Source organism: Lacerta agilis, chromosome 10, assembly GCF_009819535.1.
Source record: "Lacerta agilis isolate rLacAgi1 chromosome 10, rLacAgi1.pri, whole genome shotgun sequence".
NCBI classification, from domain to species: Eukaryota; Metazoa; Chordata; class Lepidosauria; order Squamata; family Lacertidae; genus Lacerta; species Lacerta agilis.
In genome coordinates, this window is record NC_046321.1 from 7,454,327 (window position 1) to 7,478,171 (window position 23,845).

General features: G+C 47.6%; 1 protein-coding gene across 1 annotated transcript in view; it reads left to right on the plus strand.

Annotated features, from left to right (window-relative positions):
- PFKFB3 (6-phosphofructo-2-kinase/fructose-2,6-biphosphatase 3) overlaps nucleotides 1-23,845 on the plus strand; it is a 69,139-nt gene continuing 45,294 nt past the window's right edge. The window contains exon 1 of the mRNA XM_033162212.1: nucleotides 1-99. Coding sequence (XP_033018103.1) covers nucleotides 84-99 — 16 coding nt within the window. The 5' untranslated portion in view covers nucleotides 1-83. The remainder of the gene's footprint in view (nucleotides 100-23,845) is intronic.

Consider the following 23,845-nt stretch of genomic DNA (forward strand, 5'->3'; position numbering starts at 1 on the left):
GCTTCTCCCTGCAGTAGGAGAACCAGCTGCTTTGCCCGCGCCTAACTTTCTGCAAGAGGGGGGCTTAAGCATCACCTGCAGCGATGCCCTTCCGGAAAGGTAAGCTCTTTGGGGTGTTGTTCCTCCTCTCTCAAGGCGGAGCTTCCCGGTCCAGGCCTCCGAGGAGGTGACGGGTGGGCTTGGTCGCTTTCGGTTTTGCCTTGCAGCACTCAGAGCAAGAGTCAAGGTGCTAAACTTGGCTCCGCTTGGCTTTTCTCACCCCGGATCAGGTGCAGTTCGTACCTTGACACTCAGGTCAACGGCTTGGATTTTCGCCCAGGTGGTTAATCTGCACCTGGGCTGCACCACGTTAGGCTCCTCCAGGTACGGAAAGGCGAGTGTGCCTCGTGACTTGCATGGTGCCCCGTTGCGGGGAGGATTCCCTGCACGTAGAAAATTAGGACCTCAGGGATCTGTCCAGAGTATACCTTCCCTCCCTGAAATGTGGAGTTTCGAATGCATTTTTCATCATCTGTTTAATAAAACGTGTGTGCTCTGTGATTCGGGGGGGGGGGGGAACAACTTAAAGCTTCTTGCCAAAAAAGAAAAGAAAAAAGATAATAAAGTTATGGAGGCAAAATTAACCATAATATAAAAAATTAATACAGCTAAAACAATAGTTCTGTTAGTTTGATTCTATGAAGTGGTGCAGTCTAAAGTGGAGGTTTGTCACCCCATGGAAAGCTAGGTCTTTGTTGAATAAGGATTATCCCTAAACAAAATTTAAAAATTCCATCCAGTAGCACCCTAGAGACCAACTAAGTTTGTTCTTGGTATGAGCTTTCATGTGCGTGCATGCATGCACATGAAAGCTCATACCAAGAACAAACTTGGTTGGTCTCTAAGGTGCTACTGGAAGGAATTTTTTAATTTTTTTAATTTTGTTTTGACTATGGCAGACCAACACGGCTACCTACCTGTAACAAGGATTATCCTGCTTGACTGCTGATTTTCTGTGCTTGTAATGGCTGCTTGCCGTCAATGAAGGTTTTTCCTTTTTTTAGAGAGAGAGAGATGATTTGGTACAGTGGGTGTAGCACATCCTGATTTTCATTCTGGATTTATGTTGTTGCGACCTGACCTGGGACCTACGGGTGTAGGGTGGCTGATAAATTAGATAATAAATTTGATGATGATAGGACTGCACCCCCCCTACCTTGTGCCCTATTGCCCTCATGACATCTGAAGCGGCTCAGGGCACATGCATGTGGGTGGGTGGGGCAAGTAGCTGCGATGCACATTGAAGGACGTGTCATGAGAATCCCTCTACTGGCTGTGCAGGATGTGATCGGCTGGTGTTTCTTTTGCTGAAGCATTTCCCCAAATGAATTTGCTCCGTTTCAGAAGCTCAAGAGGGTTTTAGCCTCTGGCGCGTGATCTACTGGCCAATTTTCCGTGTGGCTTCTGAAGCATACATGAGAAACTATTGCTCTCGGGTGGGGTGGGGGCACACGGTATCCCATTGAGTCCTTGTAGCCAAGAACAGGTTGCAAACCGCTCTTGGGGCCATCACTTATACTGCAATCCGGACATCCAATTAAGACTATTCTAAAATGTTCCAATCCAGTATGTAGCCGCTGGTGGAATGTCATGGACTTGTTGAACACAGAGGAATGGGGGGAGGAACCAGCCGGGGAACCCCCAAAGGAAGAAGGCTCAGAGCCCAGGCAGTAGTGGTGGAACAATGAAGAGTGGTCAGAGGGAGAAGACTGGGAAGAGGAGGGGACAGGGTTTAGTGAGCAAGAAGAAGCTGGGGCAGATGGAAATCCAGAATCGGAGGCAGAAGCTGAAGCAGGAGATGAGGCCAAGAGGCAGAAATGAGTTTGGCTGGAGTCTCCCTCTCCTGCTGTGATAAGCTCTCCTGCCCGCTCGTCTCCCAGAACCAAGAGAGGGCTGAAAAGGGTGGAGGAGAAGTTAGCTTAATGTGGATGCAGTCTCAGATTGCTTGGGGGGCAACCCTGGAGAGGAGGAGACTTGGGCAGCTGTGGCGAGGCAGGGAGCTTCAGTCTCAGCAACTGCTTCATGGGGGCAAGACCTGCCAGAGATGTGTTGCTGTGCTCATCAGGCCTGACACCCCTGTGCAGATCCTGTTTTTGCTAATAAAGAGTTAACTCCAAATTGCTCGGTGTGATTTACTGCTGGCTCACTGCTGTCATGGAAGCTGGTCTATAAGGGCAAACGAGGTACCGTCCCACCAATTCTAAGTCGGCCTTCACCTGCTGTTACCCAACCAACTCCCCACCCAACCTCTCCATTTCAAACTGGGTGGGGACCTCATATAAAATCTGGCTTTGGCGCATGCATGCTTCGGTGATGACTCCCAAGTGCGATTGCAAACTGCGCCCGAGGCTTGTGCATGAGATGAGATTAGAGGAATACCCGAGGAATACCCGGAGGCCTGTTTCTGTGTGCAATTCGACGTGGGGAATGTGGAATCACCTTTGGTGGAATGTATTTTTCCGCAACCAGAATTTCCTCTGGGAAAAGAACAGTGTGTTTTGTTTACGTAGCTGGAATTAGGAAAGTTTTTGTGTGTGTCTGTGACGTGAGCTTCCATATCGCTTGTGTTGGGAAAAGGGGAACTTGAATTCCCTTTGATGGTATAATTTTTTTGGGGGGAAACATGTTACCTGAAGACAAGAAGTACATGTCATGCAGTACAAGCAAGAATTGTTTGTTGGATCATTGTCCGTATAGCTGAAGGTCATAGAACAATAACCGTGATTAACCAACACAGAGAACAGAGGAAACTGATTACCATACTTGATAGGAATGTATTTTGACTATTTGATTTGTGATAAGAACACTGCTTCAAAATTCATAAGGAGAAAGCGGAGGTGAAATTATTGGGCTGGAAGGAAAGCCCTTCAGAAATTGTGTGTAAGGCCCTGAGGAAAACAATTTAAAATTTTAAACCTTATTCTTAAGTGAGAAAAAAACCCAGAATCTTGCCAACATTAATGGAAGTGCAAATCATTAAGGTTTTTGGACTCGGAACTGAAAAAATATTTAAGAGGTCTGACTTGAAAATACTTATTTTGCTAAACAAAACTGCTGATACTTTGGGGTTCGTTCTTAGGCTGGAATCTGAACCCAAATTTACCTGGAAGTAAGTTCCAGGTAGCCCTGTGGGTTAAACCACAGAGTCTAGGGCTTGCTGATCAGAAGGTCGGCGGTTCGAATCCCTGCCACGGGGTGAGCTCCCATTGCTCGGTCCCAGCTCCTGCCAGCCTAGCAGTTCGAAAGCACATCAAAGTGCAAGTACCTGTAGATAAATAGGGACCGCTCCAGCGGGAAGGTAAATGGCGTTTCCGTGCCCTGCTCTGGTTCGCCAGAAGCGGCTTAGTCATGCTGGCCACATGACCCAGAAGCTGTCTGCGGACAAACGCCGGCTCCCTCAGCCTATAGAGCGAGATGAGCGCCACAACCCCAGAGTCGGACACGACTGGACCTGATGGTCAGGGGTACCTTTAACTTTACCTTAAGTTCCATTGACTTCAATAGGACTTACTTCTGAGTAGACATGGTTAGGATTGTGCTGTTTTTGGCTGAGGCACTGAGGATGGGATATAACACAAGAGGGGGGAAACAGCTTTCACAAGAGGGGCATGGTGAGGAATAATTGTCAGACTTTGCCTCAAGGACAAAGCAGAAATACAACCCTAATAACCTAGATGACAAAGCAGAAATATAACCTGCATAACTCAAGAGCTACCAAAAACAAGACAGAAAACAGACAGTATTCTCCACAAAGCTCCCAGAGTCATGTGAGCAGAAAATGATTCTGATTTCAGATGCTAAGGAAGGCTTGACATTTATAGATAAACTACAAAATGACTCTGAAGGAAGAAGGAGCTCAGAAGAACGGCAAACGCCCAGCATGTTTCCAGAGGGTTCAGAACCAGTCAGTCAGTTCTGCGAGACGAATCCAGGTAGCATCTAAAACAAGCTGAAGGACAAAACAAAATAAAATAAAAAAAATTCCTTCCAGTAGCACCTTAGAGACCATCTAAGTTTGTTCTTGGTATGAGCTTTCGTGTGCATGCACACTTCTTCAGAACGAAAGCTCATACCAAGAACAAACTTAATTGGTCTCTAAGGTGCTACTGGAAGGAATTTTTTTATTTTATTTTGTTTTGACTACGGCAGACCAACACGGCTACTTACCTGTAACTGAAGCTGAAGGACAGACAGCCACCTGGCACACCTGCCCCACTTTAGACAACAAAACCAGCTGTTTGTGTGGGGCCTGTGTGTGTAACATTTACAGTGCGCACACCCCGGGTTGCAGACGTTCGAGTTAAGAACACCCGCAATCCAGAAGTGTTTCCGGAGCCCGTGCGACCCATGCGCAAGCCCCGGATGCACAGAACGCTTCTGTGCACTTCGCGCATGTGCAGAAGTGCTCAAATCGTGCTACTTCTGGGTTTTTTCTTTGGGGGGGGCATTCGTGTTAAGCACGCCCATGTTACGTAGCATGATCCGGAACAGATCGCGTGCGTAACACGGGGTACCACTGTAGTGTGCGGACTCTCAGACGCAGTGTTATAAAACTCAGATCTATACGTGAGGCGCCAAATGGCTGCTTAAACCAAGGTTGCAGTCGCCAAAACTGAATGTTTATTTGCCATTTTGGGGCAAGGCGGCTCTAAAAGTCTTATTTTTCAAATGATGGACTGACTGTGATTGATGCTTAGTTAAACATCTGGCTAGTTCAGATGACAACCTTGAGCTAGGTTAAAAGCTCTGAGAACGCCAAGAAGAAAAGTCACTTGATCCAGGGACAGTCCACAGATAAACTGGCCTCTTTTTCTCAATGGTGACACACATGGACCATTCATAACATAAGAAAAATCTTCACAACTGTGAGCAGGGCAGCCAGTGGGAAGGGGTAAGCGAAGACAAGCGACAAGAAATAATCATAACGTCTCCCACTGCTCCCGCTCAGGCTGCACAGAGAAAGCAATTTGGTTCCAGAAATTCATTCCAATTGTGCAGTTAAAATATAACGGATAGGTATTAGAAGAGTTTGGATTTGATATCCCGCTTTATCACTACCCGAAGGAGTCTCAAAGCGGCTAACATTCTCCTTTCCCTTCCTCCCCCACAACAAACACTCTGTGAGGTGAGTGGGGCTGAGAGACTTCAGAGAAGTGTGACTAGCCCAAGGTCACCCACCAGCTGCATGTGGAGGAGCGGACACGCGAACCCGGTTCCCCAGATTACGAGACTACCGCTCTTAACCACTACACCACACTGGCTCTAGTGTGTGAAAACAGTCAAGATCCAAGGATCCCCTGGGAAGCACCTCCAGAGGGTGGAGATGTGGGACACCCAGGCATCTTTACTTGGTCACACGTGGCCGATAGTCAAGTGCTTTAGTGGAGAATTTTGCATGGCAGGGGGTTGGACTAGATGACCCCCGGGGACCCTTCCAACATTACAGTTCTATGATTCTGTGATTCATCCTTGTCCTGCCTCCAGCCAGGCTTCCCCTGCCTGCCAACTTAAAGGGAAAGGGAAAGGACCCCTGACCGTTAAGTCCAGTCGCAGACGACTCTGGGGTTGCACCGCTCATCTCGCTTTACTGGCCGAGGGAGCCGGCGTTTGTCTGCAGTTTTTCCGGGTCATGTGGCCAGCAGGACTAAGCCGCTTCTGGCGCAATGGAACACTGGAACCAGAGCAGCGCATGGAAACGCCGTTTACCAACTTGCGGCCAATTTAATGGAGGAGGGTTAACCCTGCCTGTCTTCAGCTCTACCCCAACCTACTGCTGGCCTCCCAGCTTTCCACCCTACCAATTCCAGCCACCACTTAGCTCCCAAGAGCTAGAGCATACATGGGGAACCTCCGACCCTCCAGACATTGCTGAACCATGACTGAAAACTTAATTTCTTCAGATGAACCATGCCTGGTGGGCTGATGGGAGTTGTAGTTCAGCAAAACCTGGAGGGTCAAAGGTTCCCCATTCAGGACCAAAAGAGCCCTGCTCTCCCTTGACTTTGGAGAGCTTCTTCCCTTAGATAATGTGCACTAAAGAAGCTAATTCTCTTTTTCTTTCCCCTTGTCTTCCACCTTTTGAGTGCAATTGCCAGCTATTAATGGAACTTGCTTTTATCTAAATCTAGCCATGTATCTGATGACTCAGGGTGCCTGGATTTCCCGTTTCTGGAAAGGATCCAGTCACGTTGACGGGAAGATCACACTGCTTTAAGAGCAAACTGGTGTAGCTTCCCATGTGCCTTGTTCCTGAAGAGACTCACTCAGTCACTCGCGTGTTCACATGCAATTTCAGCAGAAACATATAAAGTGATTTGCTCCTGATTGTCAACGTTTTGCAGAGTGCTGTCCACCCCAATTAAAGTGTACTGTCTCTTTCTGATTACACCCTTGCTGACGCTCCTTCATGCATAATAATAATAATAATAATAATAATAATAATAATAATAATATATTATTTATACCCCCATCCATCTGGCTGGGTTTCCCCCAGCCACTCTGGGCAGCTCCCAACAGAATATTAAAAACACGATAAAACATCAAACATTAAAAATTCCCTAAACAGGGCTGCCTTCAGATATCTTCTAAAAGTCAGATAGTTGTTTATTTCCTTGACATCTGATGGGAGGGTGTTCCACAGGGCAGGCACTGTTAGCAAACGTCCTGCTGGGGCAAGTTGTGAGACTGACCCCCCAGGCAGGGACAAAGCCTGGGTGCACTCCTGGCTACTCGAGTCCAGTGGCACACTGATATGCGATTGTTCCCCAGTGTGGAGAACAACACACACAAGCCATTAAGGCTAAAACTACTTTATTGTAGATAAGATGCAGAGTTTGTCTCTGCTTGCCAGCTCAGTAAGTCAGAGCTGTGCATAACGCATCTAGCATCTCTCTCTTGAGCCAGAACTGAAAGCGAAAGTAAAGATATACAGTAACATCACATGGTTGAGAGGAAGACAAAACAGCTGTCTTTCTCATGGGAAAAACACAAGTCATACCAGCCTCGCTGCTGCTTTTGCAGCTCGGTCTGTAGAATATCCTAACAGGCGCCACTACCGAGAAGGCCCCCCGCTTGGTTCCCCGTAACCTCACTTCTCGCAGTGAGGGCACTGCCAGAAGGCCCTCGGAGCTGGACCTCAGTGTCCGGGCTGAACAACAGGGCTGGAGATGCTCCTTCAGGTATACTGGGCCGAGGCCGTTTAGGGCTTTAAAGGTCAGCACCAACACATTGAATTGTGCTCGGAAACGTACTGGGAGCCAATGTAGGTCTTTCAGGACCGGTGTTACGTGGTCTCGGCGGCCGCTCCCAGTCACCAGTCTAGCTGCCGCATTCTGGATAGCACTGACTAGTCTGATCCTAACCATTCCTCCCCAAACTGCCCACTGTACATATGCTGCCTGGAAACCAGTAAGACTGTGTTTTATTTAGAGTGAAAGCTGGAGGTGGCTCCTGGAAATAAACATGCAAAGTGGAAAATCACAGCAGCGCACATGGAGCATCTGTGCTCCAGGTCTTGAGGAGCTGTTTCTCAATCTGCATCAGGGGCTGGCCCTGCCATTAGGCTGCCCTAGGCTGGGTGCCAAAAGGGCATCAAATCATTAGTTACTTGCTGTATTGTTACTGTGTATATATATATATTGATTCCCAGGGAGTCTCAGTTGCTGAAACGACTTGGCCGGACTTAAGCCTTGTGCGCCTTGACTTGGGGAGGGAGAGCACCATGTTGTTGTTCCGCCTCGGGCGGCAAAATGTATTGGGCCAGCTCCGGCCGGAGCAGCTTAGATCCATTTCACACAGGCAGGTTGTGCCTGATGACCTGCTCACAGTTCGAAACCCAGCAGCTTTCTCTCTCACACACCTTCCAGCCTCCTTCAGAGCAGCAAGCAAGTTCTGGGCTCCAGCACTGGAATTTTGCAATTGCTCTGTTAAAAGCAGGGCCCCGGTTCTAAGTTTTCCGAATCCCCTGTCCCAAATGCCCCATTTGCTCGTCCTCTCTTTGTCCCTGTTTGTGGGATGCCCTCCTTTGTGAGGTGTGTCTGTCTCCTCTGTTGTTAGCATTCAGCAAGACTTTTTTCTTTTTATCCTGCTTGGTCCAGGCATCTGTTGACCGAAAGATACCGTTCTTGAAATTTATTAGCTGCGAGAGTGCGGGATTGTTCTTTCTGTTTTTAGATGTTTTGAATGCGTTTCAATTTTATTGTTTGGTTTCTGGCATCTCCTCCTGGCGTAAGGGCAGTATACAAATTTAATAAACTTTAAATGAATAAATTTTGACCCGATAATGCAGCTGTTTCACGTGTGTGTCCTCTGCTCTGTGGACCTGCTTCGTTCCTTATACCTGTTTATTTCCATAGGTCTAAAATGCGTAACGAAAAGGCGATGCGGTAGTCCTAAACAATTAGTGGTACCCGCAAATCGAGTTGCCGTTCTTGTGGGCTTCCGTTGCCTGTCTTATGGATTCTGCGCTCGAAACGCAGAATAGTTACTTTTTAAATTGGGGGGGGGGCTGCTTTGATGAGAAGGTGGGAGTATCATCCCCTCCAACATTTCTCCTATGAAAATAGGAACGTCCTATGGAAAAGTGGAGATCAAATCAGAAACGGGGAGGCTGTAAATCCAGGACTTTCCCTGGAAAATAGAAAACACTTGGAGGGTCTGGGATATCGATGCAAGAAAGCAAATACTTATTATTCCTGGGATTTGGAGCAGGGTGTTCTGCTTCTAAGAAACCTTTGGCTTCAACAACAGTTCCCTTGCCAGAAATGTGTTTATGAAACTGCAGATACCTTTGAGAAAGGAGGAGGTGTGTGTTTATATGCGTGTGTATGTGTTTCTGCGTGAGTGTATCTATTTTTGCATTTGGCAGGGCCGTGGCAGAGGAGGCTGGCATCCTATCCCTGGGAACATTCTCCCTACTGCCTTCGTTGGAGGAGGAGGAGGAAGAGAGAGAGTACAGCCCCTTTCGCTAGGGAGGTACGAACAGCTGAGCTTATTGGAGAGCACTGCGGGCACGACTGCTATCTCAGCAGCCCGGGTGGTTGTGCACGCTCCTTCCACGTGTCCAGGAGCAGGAAGTCTACGTCTTCCTCTCTCTGCACCTCCTGAACTTTCTGTAACTGAGCTCCCGCAGCAAGGCTTGGGCATGTGAAAGAGGCATGCTCTGCGCATTGTTGCCGCCGGCCCTGTTCACATGCTATCTCCATGCAGCAGCAGTTTCCAAGAAGCCTGGGGAACAGGCAAGCCCGATAAACAAGTAGCCCCTGAGTCCACTCCCCGGTGTTTTTCTGCTCGGCGTTTCACCGAGAGCGAGAGCAAACATATTTTTCAAGCGTGTCACCCCCTGCCACCCCCGCTTCAAGCTCAAACAATTACACAACATTGCAGAACATCCAAGGAAGGGATTCGAGTAACTATAACTGGTTGGAGGTTTTTTTGTTTGGGTGGAAAGGCTTGGCATGCAGCAAATATTTTTCATAAATACGCTCAGGGTGGTTTCCTAGAAAAACGGGTTCAGGACTAGCTGTTTTGTTTTGATTTTGCAGGCCTTGCAACATGCTTGTGCTGTTAACAGATGCATAAGAAAGGAACAATAACCTTCTGGATCAGGCCAGTGGCCTTATTTTCCAGGGACAGTCCTGATCCAGAAGCTGTCCCGGTTTCTGATTTGATCATGGAATGTCACACTTTCCCTTAGGATGTTCATATTGTCATCGGAGAAATGTTGGAGGGTATGGAGTTATGCAAACCATGAGCCAATAATAACAAGTAATAATAATAATAAACTTTTATTTATATCCCGCCCGCCCCGGCCGAAGTCTGGCTCAGGGTGGCTAACATCAGATACATAACATTGGTATAAAATCAAACAATAATTAAATTACCTCCTAAAAAAAATGTCAAAATCAAATTAAAGTCTAATTAGATGGCTTTCCGCAGGGTTAGGGTTGGGAACAGTAAAGTGTTCTCTGAACTGAAATTTCAGCCTTCACGATATAGGAAAACAGCCAAGTGAACAGCTATTTTGGTGGAGGAGGGTCAAGATATTAACCGATATGCATGAAATTTCATATATAGCTATATAATCCCTAGTAGAGTAAGATAAGACCTTTGGAGCAGGCATTTAAAAGAAAAAGTTTTTTTTATGAACCGCCCTAGTAGGGCAGTAATTGTTCCTTGATAATTTGTCACCCCCTCCATTATGGAACCTGGGGCGACGCCCCCCTTGCTATGCCCCTGTGTACACATGATGTTCGTTGCAATCCTTAGGGATCCTGCAGCTTCTAGAGAAATACACCAGAAGTACTCCTGCTCTGGAGGGTAGTACCCAAATCGATGAATTCAAGTTACAAGAAAGGAGATTCCGACTGAACATCAGGAAGTACCGTACTTTCTCGTGCTAAGAGCTGTTTGACTCCCTTGGAAGGTGGTGGCCTCTCCTTACTTGGAGGTTTTTAAGCAGAGGTGGGATGGCCAACTGTCCTGATTGCTGCATTGCAGGGGGTTGGACTAGATGACCCACGGGGTCCCTTCCAACTCTACAATTCTGTGAAATAATTCCTTTTCAAATCATGTGTTCTTATGCGGCTCTTGAGAATGAAGTTTGAAGCAATGTTTCAGAATCAAGCTTTAAAATGAAGAAAAAGAAGGAAACAGGAGACATGAAACTAGAATCACAAGTTGAAAAAATGCTGTTGTGCTTGGATCCAGCATTAAGGCTTCCCGTAGGCATCTGTTTGGCTGCTGTGGTTACTGGATGCTGGGCTTGATGGGCCTTTGGCCTGATCCAGAATGACTCTTCATATATACAGGTGAAACTCGAAAAATTAGAGTATCGTGGAAAAGTCCATTTATGTAAGCAATTTGTTTTCATTAGCTACTGGAGTTTAATATATGAGATAGACTCATGACGTGCAAAGCGAGATATGTCAAGCCTTTGCTTGTTATAATTGTGATTATTATGGCGCACAGCTGATGAAAACCCCCAAGTTGAATTTGTTAATTTGGGTTTCTCATCAGCTGTACGCCATAATCATCACAATTATATCAAATAAAGGCTTGACATATCTCGCTTTGCATGTCATGAGTCTATCTCATATAATAGTTTCACCTTTTAAGTTGAATTACTGAAAGAAATGAACCTTTCCACGATATTCTAATTTTTCGAGTTTCACCTGTATATGTGTGTGTGTGTGTGTGTGTGTGTGTGTGTAATTTTTATTAAATTTTTCTAATTTACATTTCAAAGTAATTCATTTAGACAACCTTAAACCAATGACTTCCCTTCTTCTCTTTCCGTGGTTCATTTTGCGTACCACACACCCCTGCATATTTTACATGAACGAATCCATTCAGTATTCCATTGTTTGTTTGTTGTTGTTGTTCAGTCGTTCAGTCGTGTCCGACTCTTCGTGACCCCATGGACCAGAGCACGCCAGGCATGCCTATCCTTCACTGCCTCCCGCAGTTTGGCCAAACTCATGCCAGTCGCTTCGAGAACACTGTCCAACCATCTCATCCTCTGTTGTCCCCTTCTCCTTGTGCCCTCAATCTTTCCCAACATCAGGGTCTTTTCCAGGGAGTCTTCTCTTCTCATGAGGTGGCCAAAGTACTGGAGCCTCAACTTCAGGATCTGTCCTTCCATTCCATTGTTACATCCATTCCATTCCATTCCATTCCATTCCATTGTTACATCCATCAAAATTCCATTCCATTCCATTGTTACATCCATCAAAACTTATTTACACTGTTGAATTTATCTAAATGCTGCGGCGTTTTTAAATGTACACAATTTTCACCCATATATTCAGTAAACATTTTTCCAGTCTTCTTTAAACGTGCGTCGTTCTTGTTCTCTTATCCTGTATGTCAAACCTGCAAGCTGCGCGTATTCCATCATTTTTCGTTGCCATTCTTCTTTGGTTGGGACCTCGCTCGCTCTCCGTTTTTGGGCTAGCAAAAAATGCTCTTGCGAAATTGCAACCGGTATGTCTGGCCTTGCACTGGCGTTTGTGGGAGAGAGGTGGTTAACACTGAAACCTGCCTGACGAGGATTCGGTGGTCTTTGCCATTTAGAGGGGACAGGATTCGGTGATGTTGCGAGTCAGGTTTGAAAAATTGGACCCTGGGCACAGATTGTGCCGTATTTTAATCCAGAGTCTGCGAATTGCTTACTCAAGAAGGAACCGGAGAGGTTTTACAGCTTCATGGCCAAGCAGGACACTGGCTGTGTGTGTAATAGCGAGGTATCGGTTTCTTGGTCAAGCTCGGCAGCCAACAATTATATAAGCCGTCAGGACAGCAATGAGGAATCTTCCTACGCAGCAAGAAAACAGATTAAGGCTTGCAATCCCTTCCCAATTTAGGCCACATCCGCACTGTATATTTAAAGCACAGTGATACCACTTTAAGCAGTTTGGGCTTACGCCTCAAAGAATTATGGGAACTGTAGTTTGTCAAGGGTGTTGAAAATTGTCCCCTCGTGGCGCTATAGTTCTCAGAGTAGTTTAACAATAAATCTCTTCACAGAGAACTCGGGGAATTGTAGCTCTGGGATTGGAGGGAATAGGGTCCTCCTTATATCTCTCAGCACGTGTCACAAACTACAGCTCCCAGAATTCCTAGGGGGAAGCCATGACTGTTTACAATTGATTTAAAGAGTGCTTTAAATCATAGAATTATAGAGGTAGAAGGCACCACAAGGGTCATCTATAGCCCAACCAGTGGAGAGCCAGTGTGGTGTAGTGGTTAAGAGCGGTAGACTTGTAATCTGGTGAACCGGGTTCGAGTCTCCTCTCCTCCACATGCAGCTGCTGGGTGACCTTGGGCTAGTCACACTTCTCTGAAGTCTCTCAGCCCCACTCACCTCACAGAGTGTTTGTTGTGGGGGAGGAAGGGAAAGGAGAATGTTAGCCGCTTTGAGACACCTTCGGGTAGTGATAAAGCGGGATATCAAATCCAAACTCTTCTTCTTCTTCTTCTTCAACCTCCTGCAATGCAGGGATTTTTTTTTTTTTTTTGGCCTGACGTGGGACTCGAACCCGCGACCCTGAGATTAAGAGTCTCATGCTCCACCGACGGAGCTATCCCAGCTGTATGGTGGCCTCACTTAGGAGTATGCCCTGTTGAACTCAGCGGCACTTACTTTTGAAAAGACCTATCTACAGGGCCACAAATAATTCTCTACAGTATTTGTGTGCACATGGCCGTAAATTTGCATGTATGCAACGCAGACAGTTGCGCCCTGACTAATACTGAGCTTGAGCGTAGTTTGCTGCAAAAAACCACGGCTGAGTCACTCTGTGGCATCACCACCGTCAACTGTCAAGGGTGGCTTGGGTAGTTGCCATGGTAACGCGGAAGCCTTGTGACTTCACCGGATTAGTCAGACCCAGAGAGGAGGAGGATGTTGGGGGTGATTATTTAACCGACAGCGAGGCAATCCATGGGTCCGGAAGGGAAGCCGGGGTGAGTTCCTGATAAAAGGCCGAGCTGCTGAGGGCCGAATGTAGCCGGAGGCGAGGAACCTGCGGCTGGGTGGCTTCGGACTCCGACTCCCATCATCCCTGAGCGCTGATGGGAGTTGGAGTCCGCCGACACCTAGAGGTTCCTGATTTCAAACATGCATGGACCACCTGTGGCCCTCCAGATGTTGCCGGACTCGCAACTCCCATCATCCTCAGCTGGCGTGGCGTGGCGGTTAGAGAGTCGTACTAGGAGGACCCCGGAGGCCAGGGTTCGAATCCTTGCTCAGCCGTGAAGCTCCCTGGGTGGCCTCGGGGCCAGTTGCTGCCTCTTAGCCTAACCTACTTCACAGGGTTGTGGTGGGAATTAAATGAGATCGGAGGGGGGGAGAGCTATGTATGCCAACTTGGAGGAAAAGGCAGGGTTATATAAATGCCATAAATATTACCAATAATGCTGATATTGATCCCTGATCGCTGGCCACGCTGGCTGGGGCTGATGGGAGTCGTCTAGCCTCGGGGGGAGGGCCCCCCTGATATGAGGCTTAGGTTGATTAAAACCTGAGGCCAGGTGCATTCAAAAGATGAAACCGATTCAAGAAACGTGGCTCAAGTTCTGTCATGGTACAGCTTCTGGGGTTTCGAACATGGGACAAGGGTTACGGTTAAATAAGTCCTGTTGCCCCCCCCCCCTCAGATGCAACTCAGTCAGATAGGTGGCATTAATATAATATAATATAATATAATATAATATAATATATATTGGACCCCCACCTCCCATCAGCCTAGATATTTCTTATTTTCACAACCATTCCTTTAACTGAACACTTTCAGTTGGAGTGAAAATGCTGTATTGCTGGACTACAACTCCCATCATCACTAACCCCGGACCGTGCCAACTCAGACCAACGGCATTTGGAGTCTACCATCATCTACATGGCCACAGGTTTCCTGTCACCTGATTTAAAGGCACAGGATGCCCCCCCAAGCCTTAATAGGGTTTTATCCGCCCGCACTGGACAGGCTGTGGCTGCAACCGCCATTTCCTTCCTAATGTTTGCCCACAAATCAGGCCTGCCAAAAAAAAAAAAGCATTGTGGGGGGGGGGGATGCAAAACCAACGAGAACAACACTGGCTCAGCTACTTGGAAAACGACACTGTCTGCCTGCTCTGCAAAAAAAATAAATGAGCAATCAAAGTGCGACAGTTGCAGCAAGAACGGCTGGTGTGGATGCACCCCTGGAATAAGGTCAATAAGGAAACTGTCTTCTGCAAAGTCAGACCGCTGCAGTCATACCTCATGTTACGTTTGCTTCATGTTACGTTTTTTCAGGTTGCAACCTGGAAGTACCGGAAAGGGTTACTTCCGGGTTTTGCAGCTCGCGTATGCGCAGCGGCGCTAAATCGCGCTTCGCACATGCGCACAAGCACCAAATGGCGCCGTGCACCTGCGCAGATACGGCGCTTCAGTATGCGGGCTTTTCGCGTTGCGAACGGGCCTCCGGAACGGATCCCGTTTGCAACCAGAGGTACCACTCTGTTCCTTACTGCGTACATTGGCAGGCAGCATTTTCAGAGAGGGAGTCTTTCGGAGCCACATTTGCAAAGCTAAGCAGGGTCCGATATGGTTTCAAACTGGATGGGGGACCACTTGTTAAGATTCCTGCCTCGCAGGGGGTTGGACTAGATGACCCTCGGGGGTGCCTTCCAACTCTACAGTGCTATGATTCTAGGCTGGGAATTGACCCTGGGATCTTCTGCGTGCAAAACATTCTCTGCTGCTGAGCTACAGCTTGTTTCTCCAATGGGACTCTGAGGAAAGATACTTTATTTCAGTGCAATACCTGATTGTCAGGTGGGAAGTTTGGCGTGTTAATTCAGGGGGAGGAGGGGAAGGACCGTTCCCTAATGCAGTCTTGCCAAGAATGTGGAAGCCCACCTCCTCGGGTCGTCTTCTGCCTCCCACCCTAGTGGGGTGGCTTTTTGTTTCGTTGGGATCTTCTCAAAGGCTCTTTCCAGTTTGGTTTTCATGAACTTGGCCTACTGCCCGGCTGAGTCACGTTCGGTTCACACCGCCTTGCACGTTCTTCGTTGGAGGTTTACAAAAGTTTCCTGCTTTTCGTCTTTGCAGTGACCGCTGGGAGAGGGCAGCGGCTGTCCCTTTGAAATAGTTATAGGTGGACTATAGAAAGACTCCCAAGGGAGGCAGGAAGGAGCTCTGTTGCCTTGGAGGGATCCTGGCACTGCCTGTCGCAAAATGGTGGGAATGCAAAATCGGGACAAAGTGGCAATGCAGCCTCTATGCCAGAGGTGGATGTGGGCCCAGTACGGTCCTCCAAGACTTTATATCTGGCCCTTGGGATTCTCTCTTTCTTCCTGCATCTTTTCCTTGAACACCTGGTTGGAATGTGTCTTTGCAAGGGGATAACCCCTCTTGTTTGCCTGGGGGGAGGATGGATAAGGGAGGTGTACGGTTGCCAACTGTCTCTTAAAAAAAGGGCTTGTCTTGAAGGACCGTCTCCACCCCCATTGCAACTTATTACCAAACTTAAAACCATGGAGAGACCTGGTCTGAATAGAGACATTCAGACATTCATATCTCATCATACACGGCAAAGCTGTCTTTGGCCCTTGCTTTTTTCTGTAAGACCAATTGCAGTCGTTAACAGTCGTCAACAGGTTTACCACACCTATCAGCCAATCACCCATTCCCACCACCCTTCTGAGTCATACCCCTCCCCACCCTCTCACTATATATAAGTAGTAAATACATAAAATAAAATGCAAGGGTGTTCACTGTGGCCGGGAAACACGATCTCATGCCAGGGTACCTGTAAGCAACACTGGGGGCAGGGGCGTAGCAAGGGGGACGGGGGGCGGGTCGCCCCGTGTTCCATAATGGAGGGGGTAACAAATTATCAAGGAACATTTTTTTTTTAAATGCCTGCTCCGAAGGTCTTATCTTACTATACTAGGGATTATATAGCTATATATGAAATTTCATGCATATCGGTTAATATCTTGACCCTCCTCCACCAAAATAGCTGTTCACTTGGCTGTTTCCCCATGTCATAAAGGCTGAAATTTCAGTTCAGAGAACACTTTACTGTTCCCAACCCTAACCGAGTCAGACCATTGGGCCACCTAGTATTGTCTACACCGAGTGGCAGTGGCACTCCAGGATTTAAGACATAGAGCGTCTCCCAACCCTATTGGAGATGCCGGGGATCAAACCTGGGACCTTGAGCTTGCAAGGCAGGCACTCTGCCACTGAGCTATGGCCCTTCCCAGTTCAGACTTTGCTTCTTGGCCTCCTTGTCTCTTAGAGCCCGCACTGTCTTTTGTCAATGCTTCCGTCAAATGGCCATTTTCCCAACAACGTGGCTACTCTTTTTCTTCTTTATGGCACGGGATTATTCAGGACTACTGGACGTTTGGCGACTCCACTTCCTGGACCCTTTTGAAAAAGAGATCCCAGGCGCCTTTCACCATCTCTTCTTTCCCCCTCCTTCTTGTGGCTGAAAGGGGAGAACAACATTCGTTTTGTGCAAATTTGAAAGCACGTTTTGAAGTCAACTGCGCTGGGCTGCTGCGATCCAGGACCCAGGCATCTGCGTCATCCTTCTATGAATAACTTTCTCATTGGCGAAACAAAATAGGAAATTCTTTCCAGTAGCACCTTAGAGACCAACTGAGTTTGTTCTTGGTATGAGCTTTCGTGTGCATGCACACTGCCTTTCTTAGCCCTTTGTAGGGCAAAATCTTTGCCAGCTGACCACCTCAACCTCTCCTTCTTGGGTGCACAGTCAGGAGGAGATGGCTTGATGGTATTCATAAATCTTTGCCGTGGGTAGACGGTTCCCATGTTTGGGAACTTGGTATTCAGTCGGTTCCCAAAGGGCTCGCCATTTCTCCTAAAAGAGGACGTTTGCATATTTGTGGCCACCTTCTATTTTACAACGGGTTTGAAAGCAACAGGTGACCAGGAATTCCACGCAGGTGAGCGAGCGAGTGGGCAGGTGAGGGAGGGACAGGTATTGCCACCCCTCCTCTGCCAACTGGCACAGAGCTGTCAACCTTCCGTTGTTGTTTTTTTGCAATGGGAAACGGCCATAGCTGTCAACTTTCCCTTTTTTTGCAATGGGAAACGGCGCTGGAACAAGGGAATTTCCTGCAAAAAAAGGGAAAGTTGACAGCTATGAACTGGCATGGTTTCTGCACTAGCCACAGAGGAGGGAAAATCTATTCCTCCACGACCCACTTGGAAATAGATAGATAGATAGATAGATAGATATTATTTATACCCCGCCCATCTGGCTGGAAACACAGCATGCTGGCAGAAGTGGGACAGCAGCGATCCACCCCTTCTCTGCCAGACTCCCTGGTAGAAAAACCATTTTGTGTAAATGTAGCATAAGAAATATATTTCCACGCTGGCCAGCTACCATAGAAATGCAGGCTGCGAGCCTCTTTTGCAGGCTAGCGTTTTCCCCTCAGCTTCGTTAGCTACGAGCCCTGGATTTTGGGGTCCCCTCCAAGCACGTGCCCAAGTTTTGCAGTCGTTTTGCAGCAAAGACCCAGCGTCCCCCAAACTGAGTAACCGTTACATCAAACCGGGGTTCGCGGTTAACATCCCAAAAAAAACCGCAACATTGTCCGAATCGCTTCAGACTGGTGCCAAAGTTTGGCAATATTTTGCAGCGCTTTGCAGCGCCCCGCAAACGGAATAGTTTATGCGATTCTCTCCCCCAAAAAGCCTTTGTGGGCTGCTTCTACCAGATGCAGCAACCGCTTCTGAATGGCGATGGCCTGTCCATGGTTACCCGCTCTTTGGAAATCTTTTGAGTTTGATGACAGTGTTACAGAAATTATGGGGGGGGTCACCCAAGCAAAGTCTCCTCCCGAGCAAACTCATTGGGGTATGGAGTGATGCCCTTAAGGGAACCCATCTCTCTGCCATGATCCAGTAGGTGAGAGACCAGTGCACAGGGAAATGCCTCAGCAGGTAATCTCTGGGTGCTTCAGGAAGCCACTGGGCTAATATCCCTCAGCTGGAATCCCATTGTCGAAACAAAATAGAAAATTCTTTTCAGTAGCACCTTAGAGACCAACTGTGTTTGTTCTTGGTATGAGCTTTCGTGTGCATGTACACTTCTTCAGATACCCACCTGTAACTGGAATCCCATTGTTCTCTCCCAGATAAGTGCTCAAGGTATCCTTGCCAATACTTAACACCAATTCACATTGGCCCAGGGCTATCTCCCTGATATTGCTCTGTTTCCCCCATATGCTAATCTTGTTTTTCCTATATGTTAATCATGTATAACCCTTCCCTTTTCGTGACGTAGTAATGATGTTTCCAAACTGTATTCTGGGATATGATAGGAGTTTTTAAAAGTTCTTGTAACGCTGCTCTGGGTGTGCAGTTTTGACTGTAACCTATTGCGCAATAAACCCTGTCTTGTCCTTGCTCCAGTGGCTGGACTTCTTTTATTTAACTCCGCAGAAACCAGTGGGCTTATCCCCAAGGGCCAGGTGCCTGGGCAGTTCCACACCTGGGATTTTCCGTTTACAACAGCAATAGGCTGTACGTTGGGCTGCCCTTGGAAACACTTTGGGAAGTTTCTGCTAGTGCAGAATGCAGCTGTTGCAATTTTATCTGGTCCGGCCTGTACAGGTCACATCTTGCCAGGAAAATTTGTGTGGAAAGCAAATGGCCAGCTAAACATTAGGAGAAATCCCTGAGTGGTAGGAGCTGTTTAACGGGGGGGGGGGGGGAGCCTGCATCAGGAAGTGGTGGCTGGTGTTTTTTCAGGATGGAATGTATGGAGATGAATCGTAGATGGAGGTGAAGGTGAGCCAATGGTAGGCAGAGCCCCCCCCCCCCCGTGAGAAGGCAGGCAGCGGGGCTCTGGATTAGGGCAGGCTGAGGTTGGCCTGTGTTCCCAGCGTTGCTCTTTGCAGAACTCAGCAGGAAAAGGATACGGGCAGAACTAGAATGACTTGCTCCACCTGTCACTGGCCTTTTCAGCTGCTGCTATGTCCACCGCTGGTTCTCCTGCTCCCTGCCAGGCAAATATTTTCTGCAGGCCAGCCATTTAGGCAGGGCCGTCTTAAGCATATCCGGCGCCGTGGTTCAAAGATCCCTCCGGCGCCCCCCCCTTTCCCAGGGTTGTCGACCTTTCCCCAAGACTCTGCGGGGATCGCTCTTCTCCCGTGGAGGCTTGGGAAGGAAGCTGCACACCCGCCAGCCATATAGTTGGTGGGTTGCTTCCCAGGACTCTGGAATTTCGGTTTTCGAAAGGGTAGGGGTGGGTTGAAAAACTTATGAACTTTGTTGAAATTCTTTTGTTACTATGGTACGACATATGGAACGGTAATGGACAATGATATGGTCTTAAAATGAATGGTGAATAAAGGGGGGAAGAAAGTAAATTTAATTTTAATTAGGCTGTTGTAATAGATTGGGGAATGAATAATGGAAGCTTAGAAATACAATGAGTGTGCAGGATAGTTTAAAAATGAGGAAATGGATTTGCAAATTGGAAAAGTATTTTGTAAGAAATAATATTAAATGTAAGAAAGAGAGGAAATAGTATGGGGATTAATTGGTAATAACTAAATTAGGTTTAAGGTGGGAGTCAACGGGCGGGAGTCGGGGAATTCCGTGGGGTTAAGATGATATGTGTATTTGAATTGATTAAATTGGCAAATCATAACTGTTCACCCTAGTGAGAGGGGGGTTTATTTGGTATGCTCCTCTTGGTGAGAGAAAGGGGGGTTAGAAAAATTTAATCATGTATTGCAATTTGAGGGTAATTTGGTTATAATTGGAAAAGTCTAATAAATATTATTTGTAATATATATATATATATATATAGTTGGTGGGGCGCAGCTGGCAGGTGTGCAGGGAAAGGGGAGGCCGCCGGCAAAGCCGCGCAGCTCCCCCACTTGCCGGGGTGCCCCTGAGAGGCCGGTGCCCTGGCGCAATGCGCCACTAAGCCCTATGGGAAAGACGGCTCTGCATTTAGGCTACAGTCAGGAAACACCGTCCGATTCAGTTCCTAGGAAAGCGAGATGCCTTTACGAGCAGCCAGGGACATGCCACTGACAAGCGTTAGGTACAAATTCAGCATGAGCCATTAAACCAACAAATGTCCCGGTGACATCATTCAAACGCTACCCAGATCTTCTTAATCCACTGACCCCGTAGGCTCAGATTTCCGACTTGTACAGTAGCGAAACGGTCCGTACTCCTGGGCTTACCATATGTGAAACCCACACTTGTTTACTTTTAGCCTTTCCGAGAAATGAGAACTGGATCCCTCCGGATGTGAGGGGGGCTGGCTTTTAAATACCTGTTTTGATCATTAATGTTCAGGAGCAAGTAGGAATGCAAACCATCAATTACTGTCCTGGCTTCCCCAGCTGGACAAAGCGTCTCAGGAGAGAGTGGGGGGGCGGGCGGGCGGGCGGGGGCCTTCTTCTGCTAGGTTTCTAACAGGAAGATGAGAGCCAGTGTGGTGTAGTGGTTAAGAGTGGTAGACTCATAATCTGGTGAACCGGGTTTGCGTCTCTGCTCCACATGCAGCTGCTGGGTGACCTTGGGCTTTATCTGGAGGAAGGCAGAGGAAAGACTCACCCACCTGATACCTCCTCTGCATATTAGGGGTGTTGAGGGGCCTGGCAAGATTTTGCTCATATGTAGGTGGGGCTTGAAGTGACGCGGGTGGCGCTGTGGGTTAAACCACAGAGCCTAGGGCTTGCTGATTGGAAGGTCGGCGGTTCGAATCCCTGCAGCGGGGTGAGCTCCTGTTGCTCGGTACCTGCTCCTGCCAACCTAGCAGTTTGAAAGCACACCAGTGCAAGTAGATAAATAGGTACTGCTCTGGTGGGAAGGTAAACGGCGTTTCCGTGCGCTGCTCTGGTTCGCCAGAAGCGGCTTAGTCATGCTGGCCACATGACCCGGAAGCTGTACACTGGCTCCCTCGGCCAGTAAAGTGAGATGAGTGCTGCAACCCCAGAGTCGTCCGTGACTGGACCTAATGGTCAGGGGTCCCTTTACCTAGGTGGGGCTTGAAGCCCACAAATCAGAGGGGAGGGCGCTCTGCTGCAATTCTCCCTAAAGGAATTATTATTATTATTACTCCGCCCATCTGGCTGGGTTTCTGAGAGGGTGTTCCACAGGGCGGGTGCCACTACTGAAAAGGCCCTCTGCCTGGTTCCCTGCAGCCCCAATTCTTGCAATGAGGGAACCGCCAGAAGGCCCTCAGCACTGGACCTCAGTGTCTGGGCTGAATGATGGGTGTGGAGATGCTACTTTAGGTATACTGGGCCAAGACTGTTTTGGGCTTTAAAGGTCAGCACCAACACTTTGAATTGTGCTCGGAAATGTACTGGGAGCCAATGTAGGCCTTTCAGGACTGGTGTTATGTGAAATATTTCATTCCACCCACAGGATGATGAACAAGATGGGCCTTCTTTGGCCTGATCCAGCAATGCTCTTGTCGTGTTATTCTCCTTTATTGTTTCTTGCCTTATTTGACCCCACAACAGGGCTGAGACTGTGATGTGGGTTTAAGCAGAGGGAGAAAACCTCACCTGAGGCAAGGTAACTGTGTGATGCATGGCTGTCCCAGGTCTCCCTTGGTGAAACCCCGGGACTTTTTTTCATTACAGCAGGAATGTTTACTTTCTTAGTGGTTTAGGGCCCTGCGTTAAAAAGATTCCCAGGAATGTAAAGGCAGCAGGCTTAAGGAATGCCATGTGTTGATGATCTTATCAGGGCAGGCTGTTAATGTTATCCGTGTCTGTGTCTTGCAGATGGTCAATTGTCCCTTCACAGGTGTTAATGTACTCAGCGTTGCTGAGATAACTGCATTACTGTATCACCAATCTGCTGTTGTGAAAGGGTTAAATGTGTGTCTGTTCAACACATATTTACACTCTAATCATCCCTGACTGTAGTTTTATTGCATCTCATTGTCCCTCATCTCCGACCTTCCCATTTTCTCCTTGATTTCTGCTAAGATTTCGCCTAATGCCTCTGATGAAGTGCTCAGTGGGAAGCTGGAGGAAAGCTGATGCAGTTTGTTAGCCTTTAAGGTGCTGCAAAAACAACAGCTTTTACTTTAAGTAGCTGCATGCATACATATCCTGACCCTCAGGGGAGTGGAGGGAGGATTTGCTCAGAGCGTGCAAAGTAAGGAGTGGGAAATTCCCATTTTGCAAAACGCCTTCCCTGGATTCACTGTACTGTATTCATTCATGTGCAAATTTAGTTGAGTAGAAACTCAATCAATTCAGCTGAGATTTCTTCAAGCAGGTGACACCCCCCTGCTTTCTCCAGCAACAGCCTGAGCCACCTTAGTGAAACACCTGCCCCTTTCTCCTTAAAAAGCAGCATATATGCAGCAGGGTCAGGGAGCAGTAAAAATCCTTTGAAACGCACCCATGTTACCATAAAAATGCATGCACATTTTTTTTTAAAAAAAAAAAATCCCCCTGTGCAATGCTTGAGATCCAATTGGCAGCCCGTTTTCAGATTCTGAATGCTGTTTTCCTAAATCTGTCGGCCCAGCAACCTTTGCTATGGAGATGGCCGCGTGTTGCTTCTCAAAGTGCTGCTGCCAACCGATTGACACAGTGAGTCCTTTGTTGCTGCTTCTGCAAATGGGGTTTTCTCCTCTTTTCCTCCCCAAATAATTGTGTTGCTGGGAAAAGCGCCCCCCCCCCCCGAGCTATCTAATCGCCCCTTACTCTGCAGAAGCACTTTGCCACCCTTGAGAGGTGCCCTTAATACCTTTCTGTTACAGCTTCCTGAGAACAAACAGGCCAAACCCTACGCCAAAGGATAAATGGACATAAATCTGATATCAGGAATCACAAGACAGAGAAACCAGTAGGAGAACACTTCAATCTCCCAGGACATTCTATAAAAGATCTCAAAGTAGCTGTCTTAATACAAAGAAATTTCAGAAATAGACTGGAAAGAGAAGTGGCTGAATTGCAACTAATCACCAAACTTAAAACCATGGAGAAACCTGGTTTGAACAAAGACATTGGATTCTTATCTCATTATACATAACAAAGCTATCTTTAGCCATCTCACCCCTTGCCTTTCCCTGCAAGACTAATTGCAGCCGTTTAGAGTCGTCAACAGGTTTTCCACACTTATCAGCCTATCACCCATCCCACCACCCTTCTGAGTAATACCCCTCCCCACTCCCCCACTATATTTAAGGATCTGGTGACTTCTGTTTCAGTGTATCTGAAGAAGTGTGCATGCACACGAAAGCTCATACCAGGAACAAACTCAGTTGGTCTCTAAGGTGCTACTAGAAAG